This window comes from Haemaphysalis longicornis, unplaced genomic scaffold (genome assembly GCF_048455015.1).
Source record: "Haemaphysalis longicornis isolate Haplotype H1 unplaced genomic scaffold, Haemaphysalis longicornis Haplotype H1 scaffold_7, whole genome shotgun sequence".
In the NCBI taxonomy this organism is placed as follows: Eukaryota; Metazoa; Arthropoda; class Arachnida; order Ixodida; family Ixodidae; genus Haemaphysalis; species Haemaphysalis longicornis.
In genome coordinates, this window is record NW_027526422.1 from 138,477,447 (window position 1) to 138,491,415 (window position 13,969).

General features: G+C 44.6%; 1 protein-coding gene across 1 annotated transcript in view; it reads left to right on the forward strand.

Moving 5' to 3' along the window:
* Positions 1 to 237: 237 nt before the first annotated feature.
* LOC144147060 (uncharacterized) overlaps positions 238 to 13,969 on the forward strand; it is a 107,974-nt gene continuing 94,242 nt past the window's right edge. Inside the window, exons 1-3 of the mRNA XM_077679094.1 lie at positions 238 to 249; positions 3,694 to 3,816; positions 6,681 to 6,749. Coding sequence (XP_077535220.1) covers positions 247 to 249; positions 3,694 to 3,816; positions 6,681 to 6,749 — 195 coding nt within the window. The 5' untranslated portion in view covers positions 238 to 246. The remainder of the gene's footprint in view (positions 250 to 3,693; positions 3,817 to 6,680; positions 6,750 to 13,969) is intronic.

Consider the following 13,969-nt stretch of genomic DNA (forward strand, 5'->3'; position numbering starts at 1 on the left):
CTTTGTGGGGCGGCCTCTGTGAGTCTCCTAAAATCGGGCTTATCCGAAGAACAGAAGAACGCGGTGGAAGCCCCGTAACCTCCAGTTCCTATTGCCGTCATGCATTCTTCATTGCTCGCAATATTTTCCAGGGACGGATATAACATCAATTTTCACTGGGCGTCGTAAATCTAGGACGGAAGCGGGGTTTCTTGCCTTGCAAAACTCCATGCTGGACCCACCGGAAGCCACTTGGTCTTTAGCAGCATGGTGAGTACAACAATTTCTGAACCAGTTCAAACTATTTTGTCCTGGTTTGGACGGGAGAGGAAGCTGGATAGACAATCGCCTGCTAGCTCGTTGCGCTGACCATTTCCAATCGACGCGTCGTTACCCTGTGCACACATGATACAAGTTAGGTGTAGTGGGATTTTATGGCACGGCGCGAAAGCCCAACCTATGGAAACAGGTTGCGACAAGCCTCAGCCTGTCTGTCGTGTGGAACGCCACTGGCGATGATTCACGCCTACGCAGCAGCTGCAAAATTCGCAGCAAGCTGCTTCATGCGGTGGTTTGTTTGGGCCCTTCTCTGCAAGGAAATGCCGCCCGTTGAGAACGTTTCTTTCTCCCTCTGTCATACAACGTGCACCGGCTATCACAAGACCCGGGGAGCGTGTTCTTGCGTGTTTGTACTTTGTTCTGAATGTGCGCAACTCGCTGGAAAGCTGCACAACGTTGACCCGTCTGTGTACAATTTACTCCCTTTTAGCAACCCGTCTGAGAACCGTTCGGGCTTCTAAAAGGAGCGTTGCTCTGCCTGAGTCATGCTGTATGCCCGCAAGGGTCCTGTTCTTGTATCGTCGCTGTTCATTTCTGTCCCTGAAGGGAACCAGTTATGTTTGGCTCGCTGCTGTTTGTCCTCAACCCCAAGGAAGCTCTTCTGCCCACCGCTCGGTCGGCAGGCCACCACTACATGGAGGAGGCAGCGGAGCTCGTTGCGGGAACGCTTTTGCTAACATAACACTAGAGACACAGACAGTTGAACCCTGTCTGCATCAGTCGAAGTTGTTTAGGCATTCACCCCTTAACGTCGTGATAGGCACGCGTTGTGTGGCCTGTTTGTTTTCTTTGCCCAGCATCTGCAGATACACCAATTCACCATCCTGAATTACTAAAAATAAATATTGAAAATTTATAGCCCAACTTGAACAGACTTTTCTAGTTTCTGATATGTGACGGCATCGCATTTTAGGCACGGTGCTTTTTTAAAAGCCCGAATTGCACACAAGAAAGGAAAGCACCCTTTTCACTGCTTGCGCACGCTTGTGGAGAAACGTGACACCGATTGATCAATGACATCCGGGCAGATGAAACATTTGCGCCTGGGTTGGCTAGTCTGTCGAAAGTTTTGCCATTCCACCGGACCCATCGAGGCCGTAGACCAAGCTTTAAAACTGTACGCATGTTTTAAAAAGTGGCCAAAATTCCCGGAAACAGTAGAAATAATATTCGCGTCTGCTGCGTTTAGTAATTTTCATGGAAACTGCTCAGCTTATGTTTTTGTTTTATTTTTTGTCTTCCATCAAGCACTCGCAACATTGTTATTAGAGAGACAATCCACCTATTGTAGTTACATCAAGTTTTAGGCTGCAAACTATGACGGTGCACCTCTAAACGTTTACCGCAGTGTTCTTTTCTTTTTAAATAAAAGACCACCGTGTTCAAGTTCTTTAGGGAACATTAAATGCACTACCGATTACCATCTCTTTTACCCAGCATATAAATTGTTGTAAATGTTTTTTAGATGGCTTTTGGATGTACCACTTATTGATTAAACGGCACTGAAAAGGGCATGATTACTTTTCCAGTGTACATACAATTCGTCATAAATTATAGAAAAACACCTTCCTCGCAAACCTAAACACTCCGAAAAAAATTACGCCCACTCCACGCGGGAACCCTGGTGTGATGCGACGCTGAAGGGGGTTCCATTGTGTGTTTCCGTTGGGTCGATTACTCGAATTGCGTGAGCAATCGTCGGGTAATGCGAGAGAGAGAGAGAGAGAGAGAGAGACAGAGAGAGAGCAACGTAGCGCGGACGACCGTCGACTGAGATACCGGCCGGAGCGCGGCACTCATATGCGCAGCGCGCACGAAGGAGAGGAGACGGCGTAGAGAGAGGGCGCTGCACATGCGCACAGCGCGCTTGCGCCGTGCGCAGCGCCGCCCACCGGCCGAGTGAGAGAGCGCGCCACACTGCGCGCGACCCAGATGTTGGGGGAGAGGGCGCGCTATCACGGCGAGAGGAGGAGGGGCGAAGCGGTGCGGACAACAACGGACGCACGCAGGAAGGACAGGGCCGCCGAGAAGAGATGCCCTCAGCGTCGCATCTAATATTTTATATGAATGGCACGTACTTATTTACACAGTTGTTCAGTTGTTAATGTTCAAGTCACCAACGCTAGCAGTACTAATTGCATTTGTTCGCCATATTTCCCAGGGTCATCTCAGGCAGTGTGTGCACTGTCCAACTGTGACATTACACCGGATGTTTTTTTCTTTGTGTGCGTATGAGTGTGGATGAACAGCGCACGTTTTGCGCCTGTACACTCCTTCCGTGCATTCTTGAAAAAGTGGCTGCTGCTTAGCCCAGCTAAGCGCGGCTATTCAAACGAAACCAGCCGAAATATTTTGCCAAACGAACGATATGGCTATTTAAAAGTTCCGCACTGCGAGCACTTACTACCGTCGTTTTGTCAGTTTCCGAAGCCGTCGTCGACATCGACGAAGAGGCGTTTGCTGGCGTGTCTTAAAGGGGCCATGCTGAAAAAACGCATGTTGGGTACATTTGAAAGATTGGCTCGTTAGACTCATACTGACACTATACTTTTAGCGCAAAGTTCGATCAAATACGCTATATAATTAGCAAGAAAGAGAACGGCCGTAGAGCCGTAGAGGCGGCAGAGCGAAGTACGAAAGACCTCTTTCAGAACATACTTTTGTTGTAATATATTCTAAAGATGATAGACTTTCTGGGGCTACTTAAAAGTAGAAATTTTGGGGTCTGTCTGTCTGGCTCTCAGTATGTGACTCGATTCAGCTACCCGACCAAAGTAAAACAAAGCCTGCGCAATAGTCTGATATGCTCATAGCCGCAACTAAGCTTAGTCCAGTGTTAGTGTTCATACTTATCAACATTGAAAAGAGTATGTAATTCTACGTTGTAATAGTTAAGGCGTGTAGTGGTATGTCTGGTTCGCATAGGGCCACAGCTGGCCGCTGTGTGCTTCTTGTCGAACCACGGCACGGACCACTTAATGCAAAGCTGTACCTCGGTGACTTGGGGCCCACATAATGCAGGTGACAAAAACGAAGAACGGAGTTCGACCACCGGCACTAAATGTACGCTCAAATATTGTGTAACAATTGATAGCTGCGAAGTCAACAAGCTCAATCTAGGAGGAAACGCGGCCGCTTAAAGACATTATCGATCGAGGTAGGTGGAGTGCCTGGAGGTTTACAGCCTCTATTAATTTGAGCAGGAACTGGGTTAAGATACACTGGGGAATTGGGTTAAATCAAGAGGGGCCCAAGCGCAAGCACTACATGCGTGAATTCGGTGTATGTCATGCGTCTGTGCGCCCGTTTTGTTCATTTTCCCATTCGAGGTCAGAGTGAGGTCGCAATTTATGATAATTGTTTAATGTGTTTCAGCCTTCAACGTACGCACCCGGAGACATTGTGTACGTCTCCGGCGAAGCGAAAGACTTCTTATTATGGTTAAAACATCACCCAGGAAGCATTGCGATGTTTCCTTTTGCGGAACCAAGGTACCAGGTAAGACGGCTGCAATATCGGCTCTATTTTCTAGGAAAGTAGGTTTTCTGGAAAAGCTAATGACATTGCCTCACACCGCACCATTGTAGGAAACCGCATCGCTGGAATTTAATAACACAAGCAGGTGTAGGCCTTTTTAACTCGAAGCTGTTTTATGCCGGGGTACACAAGCTCAGCGACGTCTTATCTGTCACGGAAATGACATCAGCAGATGAAGTTGTATTGGCGCGGCGGAGCTAGGATTTGAGCCCATGATCAGTCTGGGCGCAACTGGAGGTGTGATATGCTCTGCGAACTGATCCAAGAAGTCATGCCAGGATTGTTGTACGAACGCGCCTGATGTGCTTCCATACTTTTGTTGTTATTGTTCTGCCGTGTAGGAGAGGTGAACCGAATTAAGACATCATGACACTAATGAGCGCCAATAGTTGGCGCCTGGATAGTTCATTGTATAGCAGCGGAAGCTGCTGTGTTTATCCGTCTGTCGCATGTGTAGAACGCCGCTCAGCTTCTGGAACGCACCCGCCGCGTTCTACAAGCTGTGCTCGTCGCAACACCAGCGTCTGGCGTACACGCCACGGGGCAGATCTAACGTGGTCGCACCTTTTCCGAAGCGACCCGCCAGCAGGTCGTCGTTCGCCAGCAGGACATCGCTCACCAAGCACACCCACAAGACTGCTGCCGACCAGCAAATGATCCTTTCGCTGTAGCGGACCGTAACTTCACCAAACGATTCGCTGACAACCTGTTATATTTCGTTCGCATAGTTTGCGAGCGCTTGGGAGTTCAATCGAATTTACGCACTCCTCCGGTGAGTATAATCCAGTGTCTAATGTTGATGCGTCTAACGGTGCCATAGAGACTAAATATAAATAGCGATGTGCAAGTTCATATTGGTGCACAATAAACATTCAAATGCTCCTGTAAAGGGACATTTCAGTTTCGTGTTTTACCGATTCGTATGAAAGAAGGATCAACAATATTTTTGACGTTTTTTTTCACCATTTTGGTATTGTTCGCGGTATGAATCGTTAGAATAACTTGATCTACTTTGCCAATTTTTGAACCTTTGGAAAATCTCCTCGTTCGTAGTATACTAAGTCTAAAATTGTTTCGTTTGTATTTGCGGGGATGATTTCTATGATGTAGTGATGAGTTTTTCAGGTACGGACTTCAGTTCAACCGCATATATAACAACAAAAATGATTTTTGTTGTATAAGCAGTTGAGGCGGTAATTCTGCGCGAGATGGGTGGCGTGTTTATTCATGTTGTGTAATATATTGTTCATATTGGGATATATCGTCCGTGACGGTGGCTAAGAAGTGTGTGAAGAACTGGTAGATGGAGTTAGGGTAGATTATATCATTCAAATTTGGGTGAACGGGCTCATTGCATGGTGCCGCGCGTCCCTTTCCCCCTTTTCGTCTTCTTGGACCTCCTTAGAGTCGAACCTCGCCTTCGGGGATGGAATGAGCTGTAAACGACGTTGCTCGCCAGTGGTGGTTCTTTGGAATACCCCAATTTGTTAGTTCACGTCATCATAATTCACTTCTGAGGCTTATCGGTAGGATGCTGTTTCGTCGGGTTACAAAACCATTTTAAGCTGGTGCGGTCTATAGAGCTCTGTGTCCGGGCCAGCGTGATAAGTCTGTTGGCAATTCGTCATCATTGTCATCGGCGCTTCGTCGCTTCCTGAAGCTTGGAAGGCCGGAGGAGGTATGCCATAAGCAGGCGCGGCAAACCTTGGCGATGATGATGACACGCTACAACTGTGTAGCAACTGGAGTTTTTTATCTATCTCACGGCCTGTCATCGTATGTCGGCATCGACGCCGACCTCGAGGGACTAGTGGGCTCGATAGGGGCACTCTTCGCGTTGACCAAAGCGGATGACGCTTAAAACGTTAAGAATGTAAGACGGGATAAAGAGGAACTATTTTTGCGCAAAAGGCAAATCAAAGCGTAAACGCATGTTGTTTGTGACTACTAGGCCTTCCGCAGCACCCACTGTTCCTTGTATGTCATTTTTCATTCTACCCCAGTTAGAACGCAGTGTTTTAGCAATTACCCAATTAGGCCTGTTGCACCTGCATTAAAAAAGAGCTATGGAATTAAGTGCTACGCTAGAGGTGTTTATCATCTGCGAAAAGACGGGTTACTGAAGCTTAGTCCTCTAGGCTAATAACGTAAGATGAATGTGATCCTCACCAATGAATATACTGAACCTCTGTAATTTTTTGTCGTATTTAATTTTGCATAGGTAAGTACATTCCAAAACAGAAAACCGGCACCAGTCAGGCGATTCTACTGTAGTGGCGGATATTATCTAACAGCGTCTTTTCTCGTTACTAAGCCATTCACGAAGATTGACCCAAGGGTCACCGAAGGCCTAATTAAAATTAAACCAAAAATACTACGTCCCAGATATTCCTTTCATCGTGGGACCCCAATTTACTAAAAGAATTCAAAGTATTTTGTCATCGTCTCAATAAGGCAATCCACCTCGCCAGAACATTTTTTGTAACACTTTCACAGAATTGTGTAACAGCAATTGCGTCATTGGAGCCGAAATGACTAACACAGTTGGGTCAGAACACATCTGTCCCATATTGGAAGGGAAAAGACTACTAGTCGAATTACAGAGCTCAGAATTGATGGCCATAGAGTTCTACCACTGCATTATCTAATGCATTTATGAGGTGCTTGCATATTTCCACCCACCGTCTCTTAGAGCGGGCTATCGAAAATAGCTGGAACAAACATGCCCTCATACCTTATTTAAAAAAATTTTTGTCGGAGTATGAAGTGTTTGCGACCCTTTCGCACTGTGAAATGGTCACTGCTGCGATGTTTTTGATTTTCAGATCGAAGTTGGTGTTCCTGCTGCTCATTGGAGAACTAGTTTTGATGACGGAGTACCATGGCTAGAAAAGGTATTTATTCTCTGCACTGCTAATAGAAGCTTCCAAGTAGAGTTAGACACAGCTGAAATCACTGTCATACACAAGGAAGGAGGCGAAAATGGGCACATTGCCGGCTTATTTTAAATTGATAATTTTTTTCACAAGCTCTCAAAAGACTAATTCACACGTTATTTTTAACTTTTACAGAGAAACACAATTTAATAACATAAGCCTACAACGTGTAGCGGAAAGGTCGTTAGACCGAAATTGCCTTATTAGAACAGTAAAATATTATGCTGTCAAAATATTAAATTTATAACCGTTGGACTAAGAATCAGCATCGACTTCTCAAACGCATTTGATTTGATTAACCAAGCCCTGCTAGTAGAGAATACATACCAATATCGTACCCGTGAAATTATGTTGCATCCCGTAACCGATATACATAGTTTAATAAATACCTGCCAATTTCAAATAAACCATGGCGTCCCTTAGGAACGCATACCGAGCCCTTATCTCCCTATTGCATGTATCAATTGCATAGGATAAAGGCTTTTTATTTCGAACCGCAAGGGCACGATATATCAGTTCAACATATTGAAAGATCGAACTAATGAAAGTGAAATGCAATAGACGTCCAGTTTTATTGTGAAGCAGTAGAACATGTCAGCAACTAAATGCTTAAAAAAGGCCGCGAATAGAGATCGCCTTTTATCCTTGAAGGCGAAAGAATTTTTCGGTCTGACGAGGAAATGTAGGGAAAAGGTTTATAGATCCTGCGAAACGGACGCCTCATGAGCTTTGGCACGCCTCACCCCCGTAGACCGTGCGTGTTCCCTTCGGGGAGCGTCTCGATTCTGTCGAGCCGCTGCCTCTCGTGCTTGCTGGACGGCCCAGAGCTCTTTGTCTTGTTCATACGACGACAGTGCCGCTTCCCGTCGGACTGGTGGATGTCCTGTTTTAGCTCCTTCGGAATGCTCCTTGGAGTCCCATAGCACGTGCAGGAGAGTCGCCGGCTCCCTGCTGCATACATTGCACTTGCTGTATGTGCACGTCTCGGGATATATCTTGTGCAGTATTAGTGGTGTAGGGAAGGTCTCCGTCTGTAGTTGTCTAAATGTTACGGCTTGGGCTCTGTTCAGCTTGCCTCTGGTTGGAGGTAGCTTTCTTCGATCCAGTCGTTACGCCTTTGTGATCTCGTTTTAGGTGACCAATATGTCCTGAATGCTGCAGCAGACTCTTCCAGAGTCCGCCTTGCTGCCGGCGGGGCGGATATACAGTGCGCGTCGCGGCGTGCGCCGCCTCGTTGCGATTTTTCGTTTGCTCGGACACCTTGCGCTCATGTGCTGGAAACCCGACGAGCCGCTTCTTGCTTATTAGGTCGGCCTGGTCCAGGATGCGGGCGTCGGTGGTCGATGCCGTAGTTGCGTATCGCTTGATGAGGTGTATGAGAACGCTCCACGCCCTTCCGTTGTGCTTGTGCCTGTGGCTCTCGTTGCAGAGTTCATGCCACTGTTGTTTGCGTAGCTCTCTACAGAACTCCTCGATAGCCCGATTGAGCTCCGCGATCATCTTGTGCAGTCTGCGGTTGAGGTGTTGTTTCTTCCGATTCGCGAGTAACGAATTCTTGGCCTCGATCGCATAGGCCAGTCGGCTGTCCATCGTCTCCATTTCTAGCTCGGTATCAATCTCCCTACCGCCGACTCGACACTGCCCGTCAGGTTGAGGCACGGGTCTTCGATGTTCGGGATTTTTGAGCAACTGTGCCTCTCTGATCTTCCTGAAGTCACTCCAGTCGATCCACCGGAACTTGGACTTTAGGGCACGACTTGCACCCGGAAAGGGGATCTTGATTTCTAAGACCATGTGGTCGCATCCCATATCCGTTCTCGTGGTGTGCCAGCTGGCCGGGCGGGACCGGAAATTCATGATGAAAATGAAGTCGGGCTTGGTGTGGCGGGACACCTAATTGCCCAGTCTCATCAGGTGGGCTGGTTCCGTGAGGACAATGAGGTCCATCTTTTGCGTGTCTTGGGCTAGACTGCTTTCCCTAATCGAGCTCTCGTGGTATCCCAAAGCCATGTCGGCGGCGTTGAAGTCCCCTGCAATCAAGAGTCTCTGTCGTTCTGCCGTCTTACAGCCTCTGCGCAGTACTGCCTTGAATTGTTGCCACCTCTGCGAGGGGTTCCTGCATATGTTCATGACGAAGTTGCTGCATTTCAAAAGCTGCACAGGAATTCAATTTTGTCTTTTGTTTTGTTCTTACGAATAAAGAAAGCCCATTACCAACCAATCTTAACAAGCAGTCCACTGTTTCAGTAATGGTGTCCTGCTTATCACTCATCATGGTACCGCTCCAGCCATTGATACACTCCCAACCAATTCTCCATCAGACACTAATGAAACATGCACCAAACTACTAAAAATAACTCAAGTGCCATATCTCTGGTGGTAGCTGCTCTATTTCAGCAATACATAGGTACAGGAAGCCTGGAGAATAGCCTGCGTCATCCCTATATTCATGTCGGGCGACCCACCTCTGGCTCTTAATTACAGACCGATATCCTTCCTTGACCAACATAAATTGCACACTTCTAAAACACATGATGTCATCTGCCATAAAGTTCTACCTCCTAACACAACACAGCTTGTTTTTTTCAAGTCAACATGGTTCTTTGAAAGTTCGTTCCTGTTAAGCTAGCCAAGAATTTTGACTCGGTTCCCCACATCCGCCTGATTGAAAAGCTTAGTGTTCATAATATCAACACTACGCATGACAGGTGGTAGAACAACTTCTTAACCCATCAACACCGGTCCGTAACCATCCGTGACAGTGCCTCCCATTTAGCTGAAGTAACTTCCCCAAACCCCCAGGTCTCTCTTGAGTCATACCTTTTTAATATTTATCAGTGACTTTAACAGTAAGATCAGCTCTACTACACGATTATTTGTGGATGATCCCGTTATTTATAGATGAATTACAAAACCCCAAGATTTCTTATCCTTGCAAGCAGACCTTAATAATCTGAGGAAAAGGTAGGTATATGAATTTGCAGATGCAAATAAATGTGCGCGACACTTATGCCATGATATTTACTAAACGCATCATACCAGAGCCCCGTGACTGTTTTTAAATAGTAAGCTATAGAAGAAATAACCGTGGTGAAATACTTGGTGTCCGCTTGACACGTCTGATCTAACATAGAAGCATCATACCGATACAATCAGCAGCAAAACATCTAAACCATTCCGATTCATTAGGCGTACTCTGCACAAAGCTAACACGCCCGCAAATATTCTAGCTGTAGAGTGATCACTATTTCGACCAAAGTTAGAATATACAGCAATATTTTGGAGCCCAGCCCGTCGTATTTCGCAAATAAACTTGAAGCACTCCAAAATAAAGCTTGCCGATTCCTTCTCAAGTGCTACTCACAAACATCAAGCCCAAACTCAATGAAAAAATTTCAAAATTTATCACATCAATAACAAACATCGCTCAAAAATAAAAATTGATGAAAATCGCTCCTTCTTATTAGAAATAACATCCGGAGTTCCGCAGGGTAGCATACTGGGACCACTTCTCTGTAATATCTACGTAAATGATATAACCAGGCTGAATAAAAAGGGGGAGTGCATTATGTTTGCAGATGACACTGCCCTCCTCTTTCAGTCCACAAATGTTCACAATCCCACTTGCGCAGCTGGTATTGAATTACTAAAAATATTAAAATGGACTGAAATAAACTGCTTGGAAATAAATGCCGCCAAAAAAAAAGCTGTTTTGTTTACACCTGTTCAAAAACATAGTAAATCGTAACCTGAGTTTATAGTTGGGATCAGAAAACACAAGTTGTGCAGGAGGTGAAGACACTGGGAGTGATTTTCCATCAACACATGAACTGGAATACACAAGTCGATCATGTGGCTAAAAGATTGTCAAAGGCATGTGGTGTCCTATATAAATTTCGGCAGGTACTTCCAGCGAAGGCTAAATTGTTACTCTATAGCTCTGTGTTTGCGCCTCACATCAAATACTGCAACCTGCTATGGGGAAACACGTCACAAGGCAACATTAACAAGCTCGTATTATTGCAAAAGAAGGTCATCCGCCACATTGCAAACGCTTCTTATGACGCACACACGGCCGAGTTGTTCCAAACGCTAAACGTGCTCACCCTGCAACACAGTTTTAAGTTTAATCTAATTATGAAATATAAGCACAGTTTAAAATATAAAAATGAAGTCTCCTTAAATATATGTAATCTGAGGACGCCTCACGAATGGCAATATAATGTTAGGAAGAGACACCCATGGTTATTACCTTTCTATCGCGCAAACCATGTTTTCGAATGACTAGAGCACTGCATGCCCACTTCCTTAGGACACCTTCAACGCCAGGAAATAGACTTGTGCACTACACAAAAAAAGAGTTAAAAGATATCTTATCCTGAATAAGTAATTGTGCCTTTTTCTTTTTTTCCTTTTTTACAAATTCCATGTTTATGTAGGATCTCCTGTTCAATGTTCAGGACTTAAACTACCCCATCTATGTTGGTGAAAGAATTTTTTTCATGCTTTGTTGTTAATACGTGTATATTTAGTGACAAAATTTTATTTCTCGTTCCCAGTATCAACTTCTCGGAACATTTTAAATGTGAACTACGTAAGATTATTCTATCATACGTGTGCTCCTCTACAATTTTAACACGAATTTGTTTCTTGTGTTTTTATGAATCTATTTGACAATGCAACACGTGGCCCACGTGTATTTTTATGCTCTTTTTAATCTTTGCTTGATTCATTTCCTCGGTGCCAAGAAATGGGCATGAACCCCGTCAAGCTACTGTGCTGTAGCTTTTTGTTGCTGCACAATAATTTTTTTCTGCTTTGTTCATGTGAACAGGAAAAAAATGTGAAAAAATAAAGTTGAACCCCGGCTTCATAATCTTTTATCGGTTTTTATAGGCTTCACGGCAGCCAGTATTCTTTAACTGTCTCGTACATAAAACCCGCTATTTGCGTCTTTTCTCGTAGAGATTATTCGTTTAAATTCAAGCCATTATCCGCGCGTGCTAACCTAATTTTCTCTTCTCCACGGTTACTTGGTATTTCCAGTGGAATCACCGCCAGGTAACATCGTCGCCTTCATTCACCACGACTCATTCATCAAGGAGTTACAATTATTCCTCAATATAAAAATCACTTTCAATGTTCTTCTGATTTTAGAACCTCTACATAGGCCCGTTGGAATTGCGTAACTATTGCCAACTTTTTGTGTAGCCTGATCGTGCAAGTATGCATTTCGACTTGAATGTGATTTTATTTGTATGTTTATGAGTATTGCATTTTTTTTAGTATTTTTTCCCCCACCCCTACCTAACGCCTGTAAGGTCCTTAAGGGTAAATAAATAAAAAATAAGTGAATAATTGAAAGGATTTTAGCTTATTTTCTTTCAATGAATATTGTTTTTTTTATTTACTGGTGTTCTTTTTAACCCGAAGTTATTTTTTTTCTCGGTAAGGATTGCGAAGGCTTTCCTTAGAGAATGTATAAACTTGCGCCCTCCTATTTGTGTTTCACCTATTGAAATTTGCTTTAACAGTACATTTTGCTGTTCTTTCCATAGCATACTGTGGAAAAATGCGGTGTTATTGAGAGTGCATTGTATAGATTTTATGCGAATTCTGCAGGGTATATATTGTCACGAACACAAAGACAAAGCAGTTGTCTTCAAGGAAAACAAGTTTATTGGAGCGAACTTCGCACAAACAAAACCAAAACGTGGTTCGCAGCAATATTGTCACTGGCCATCTGTTGGTTATACATACGTACGGGGCAAGAGTTAGTCAAGCTCTCCACAGCAGCTTTTTTTGTCCCACCATCATGTCGTGTAAAGAACAGGAAATAAAATTCTAAAGTAACGAAACCTTGGTGTGGGTGGGTTTGTGCATTATGCTTGATAATTACTACGGTGCAAAAACAAGGCACAAAGAACGAACACGTATAGCAAAGACAGCGCCAAACTTACAACTAGATTTTATTGAAGAATGACGGTGCTTATATTCGCACAAACTAAGCACATTGTGACGTCAACGTACATCACATTTCTAAACAGGCCAATTCTTCGCTGATAGCTATATCAACGGAGTACTAACGCAGTTATCCTCCGCCTGCCTGATAATAATAACTTCAAGACTTTCGTGCTGAAGCTAACCTCTTGGCTTCATCAAAAACGTTGTGCATCTAGTAGGGACATTCACCTGCATGTTTTCGAAGAGCTTTTAAATATGGTCACTGAAATTGTTTGCTACTATCCAGTCGTGCTCCCTCACCCTCTCATTGAAACACCTTCCAGTCTTCCTAGTCTGCCCTACAGGGAAATTTTATACACGGCCCCCACGCTGCTATCTGTGTATGGAATTGCGTGGTTCTCTGCACAAGGTTATGGATTTTCGTTTTATTCTTTTTTGTCAAATCTCATATTTGTAACAGCTTGGCTGGCGCACTGAAAACCACATCAACACATTAAAAAATAAGGAGGAAAAAACAGGACCTTCTACTAAAAACTAACCAAAGGGGCAGCACGCACAGAATTAGGAAGATTGAACAGGGAACGCTGGTTTTCGTGGCTTGCATTACTTGGTCATAACAAGGGAACTTGCGTTCAACACTGGGATTCGTGTTCTGGATTTAAATTTGCACGTCCACGAGAAACACGTTTGCTGGCAGTATTCCCGCCGTTCCCAGAAAAGCCTACGGGTGTTTTCCTGGGCTTAAGCTGAGGTGGTTAATCGCGGAATCACTCAAGGTGCCTTGCAGAATACTCTCCAGAGGATTTGCTACCATTTTGGCGATGATAACTTCGAAGCCCAACAATCACGTTTCGTTTCAAGGAGTTAGGCATCCCGAGAATTTTCATCAAAGGCTTCCAGGTGTCTTTCTATAGATAATCCGCGAACGTAGGCCTGAGAAGAACCTCTACAAAAAAAAAGGAAAAAACTGACGTAGTTCAATGTTTACACGGTATGCTGTCCTCCCCAAGCTACTGAAAACTAGAAGAACGGCTAGCGTCAGAGTGGATTTTTCTGCCCGAACCAGCTTTCCTGGTCCTGTAGATAAGTGAACAGTGATTACCAACCACACGGGAAGTTTCGGAGTTGTTCACGATCTACAAAATGGGGTCTTGTTGTGCTGGCATGCCATCAATCACACTACATGCAAAGGAGATAAGAAACACAGGCGGCTT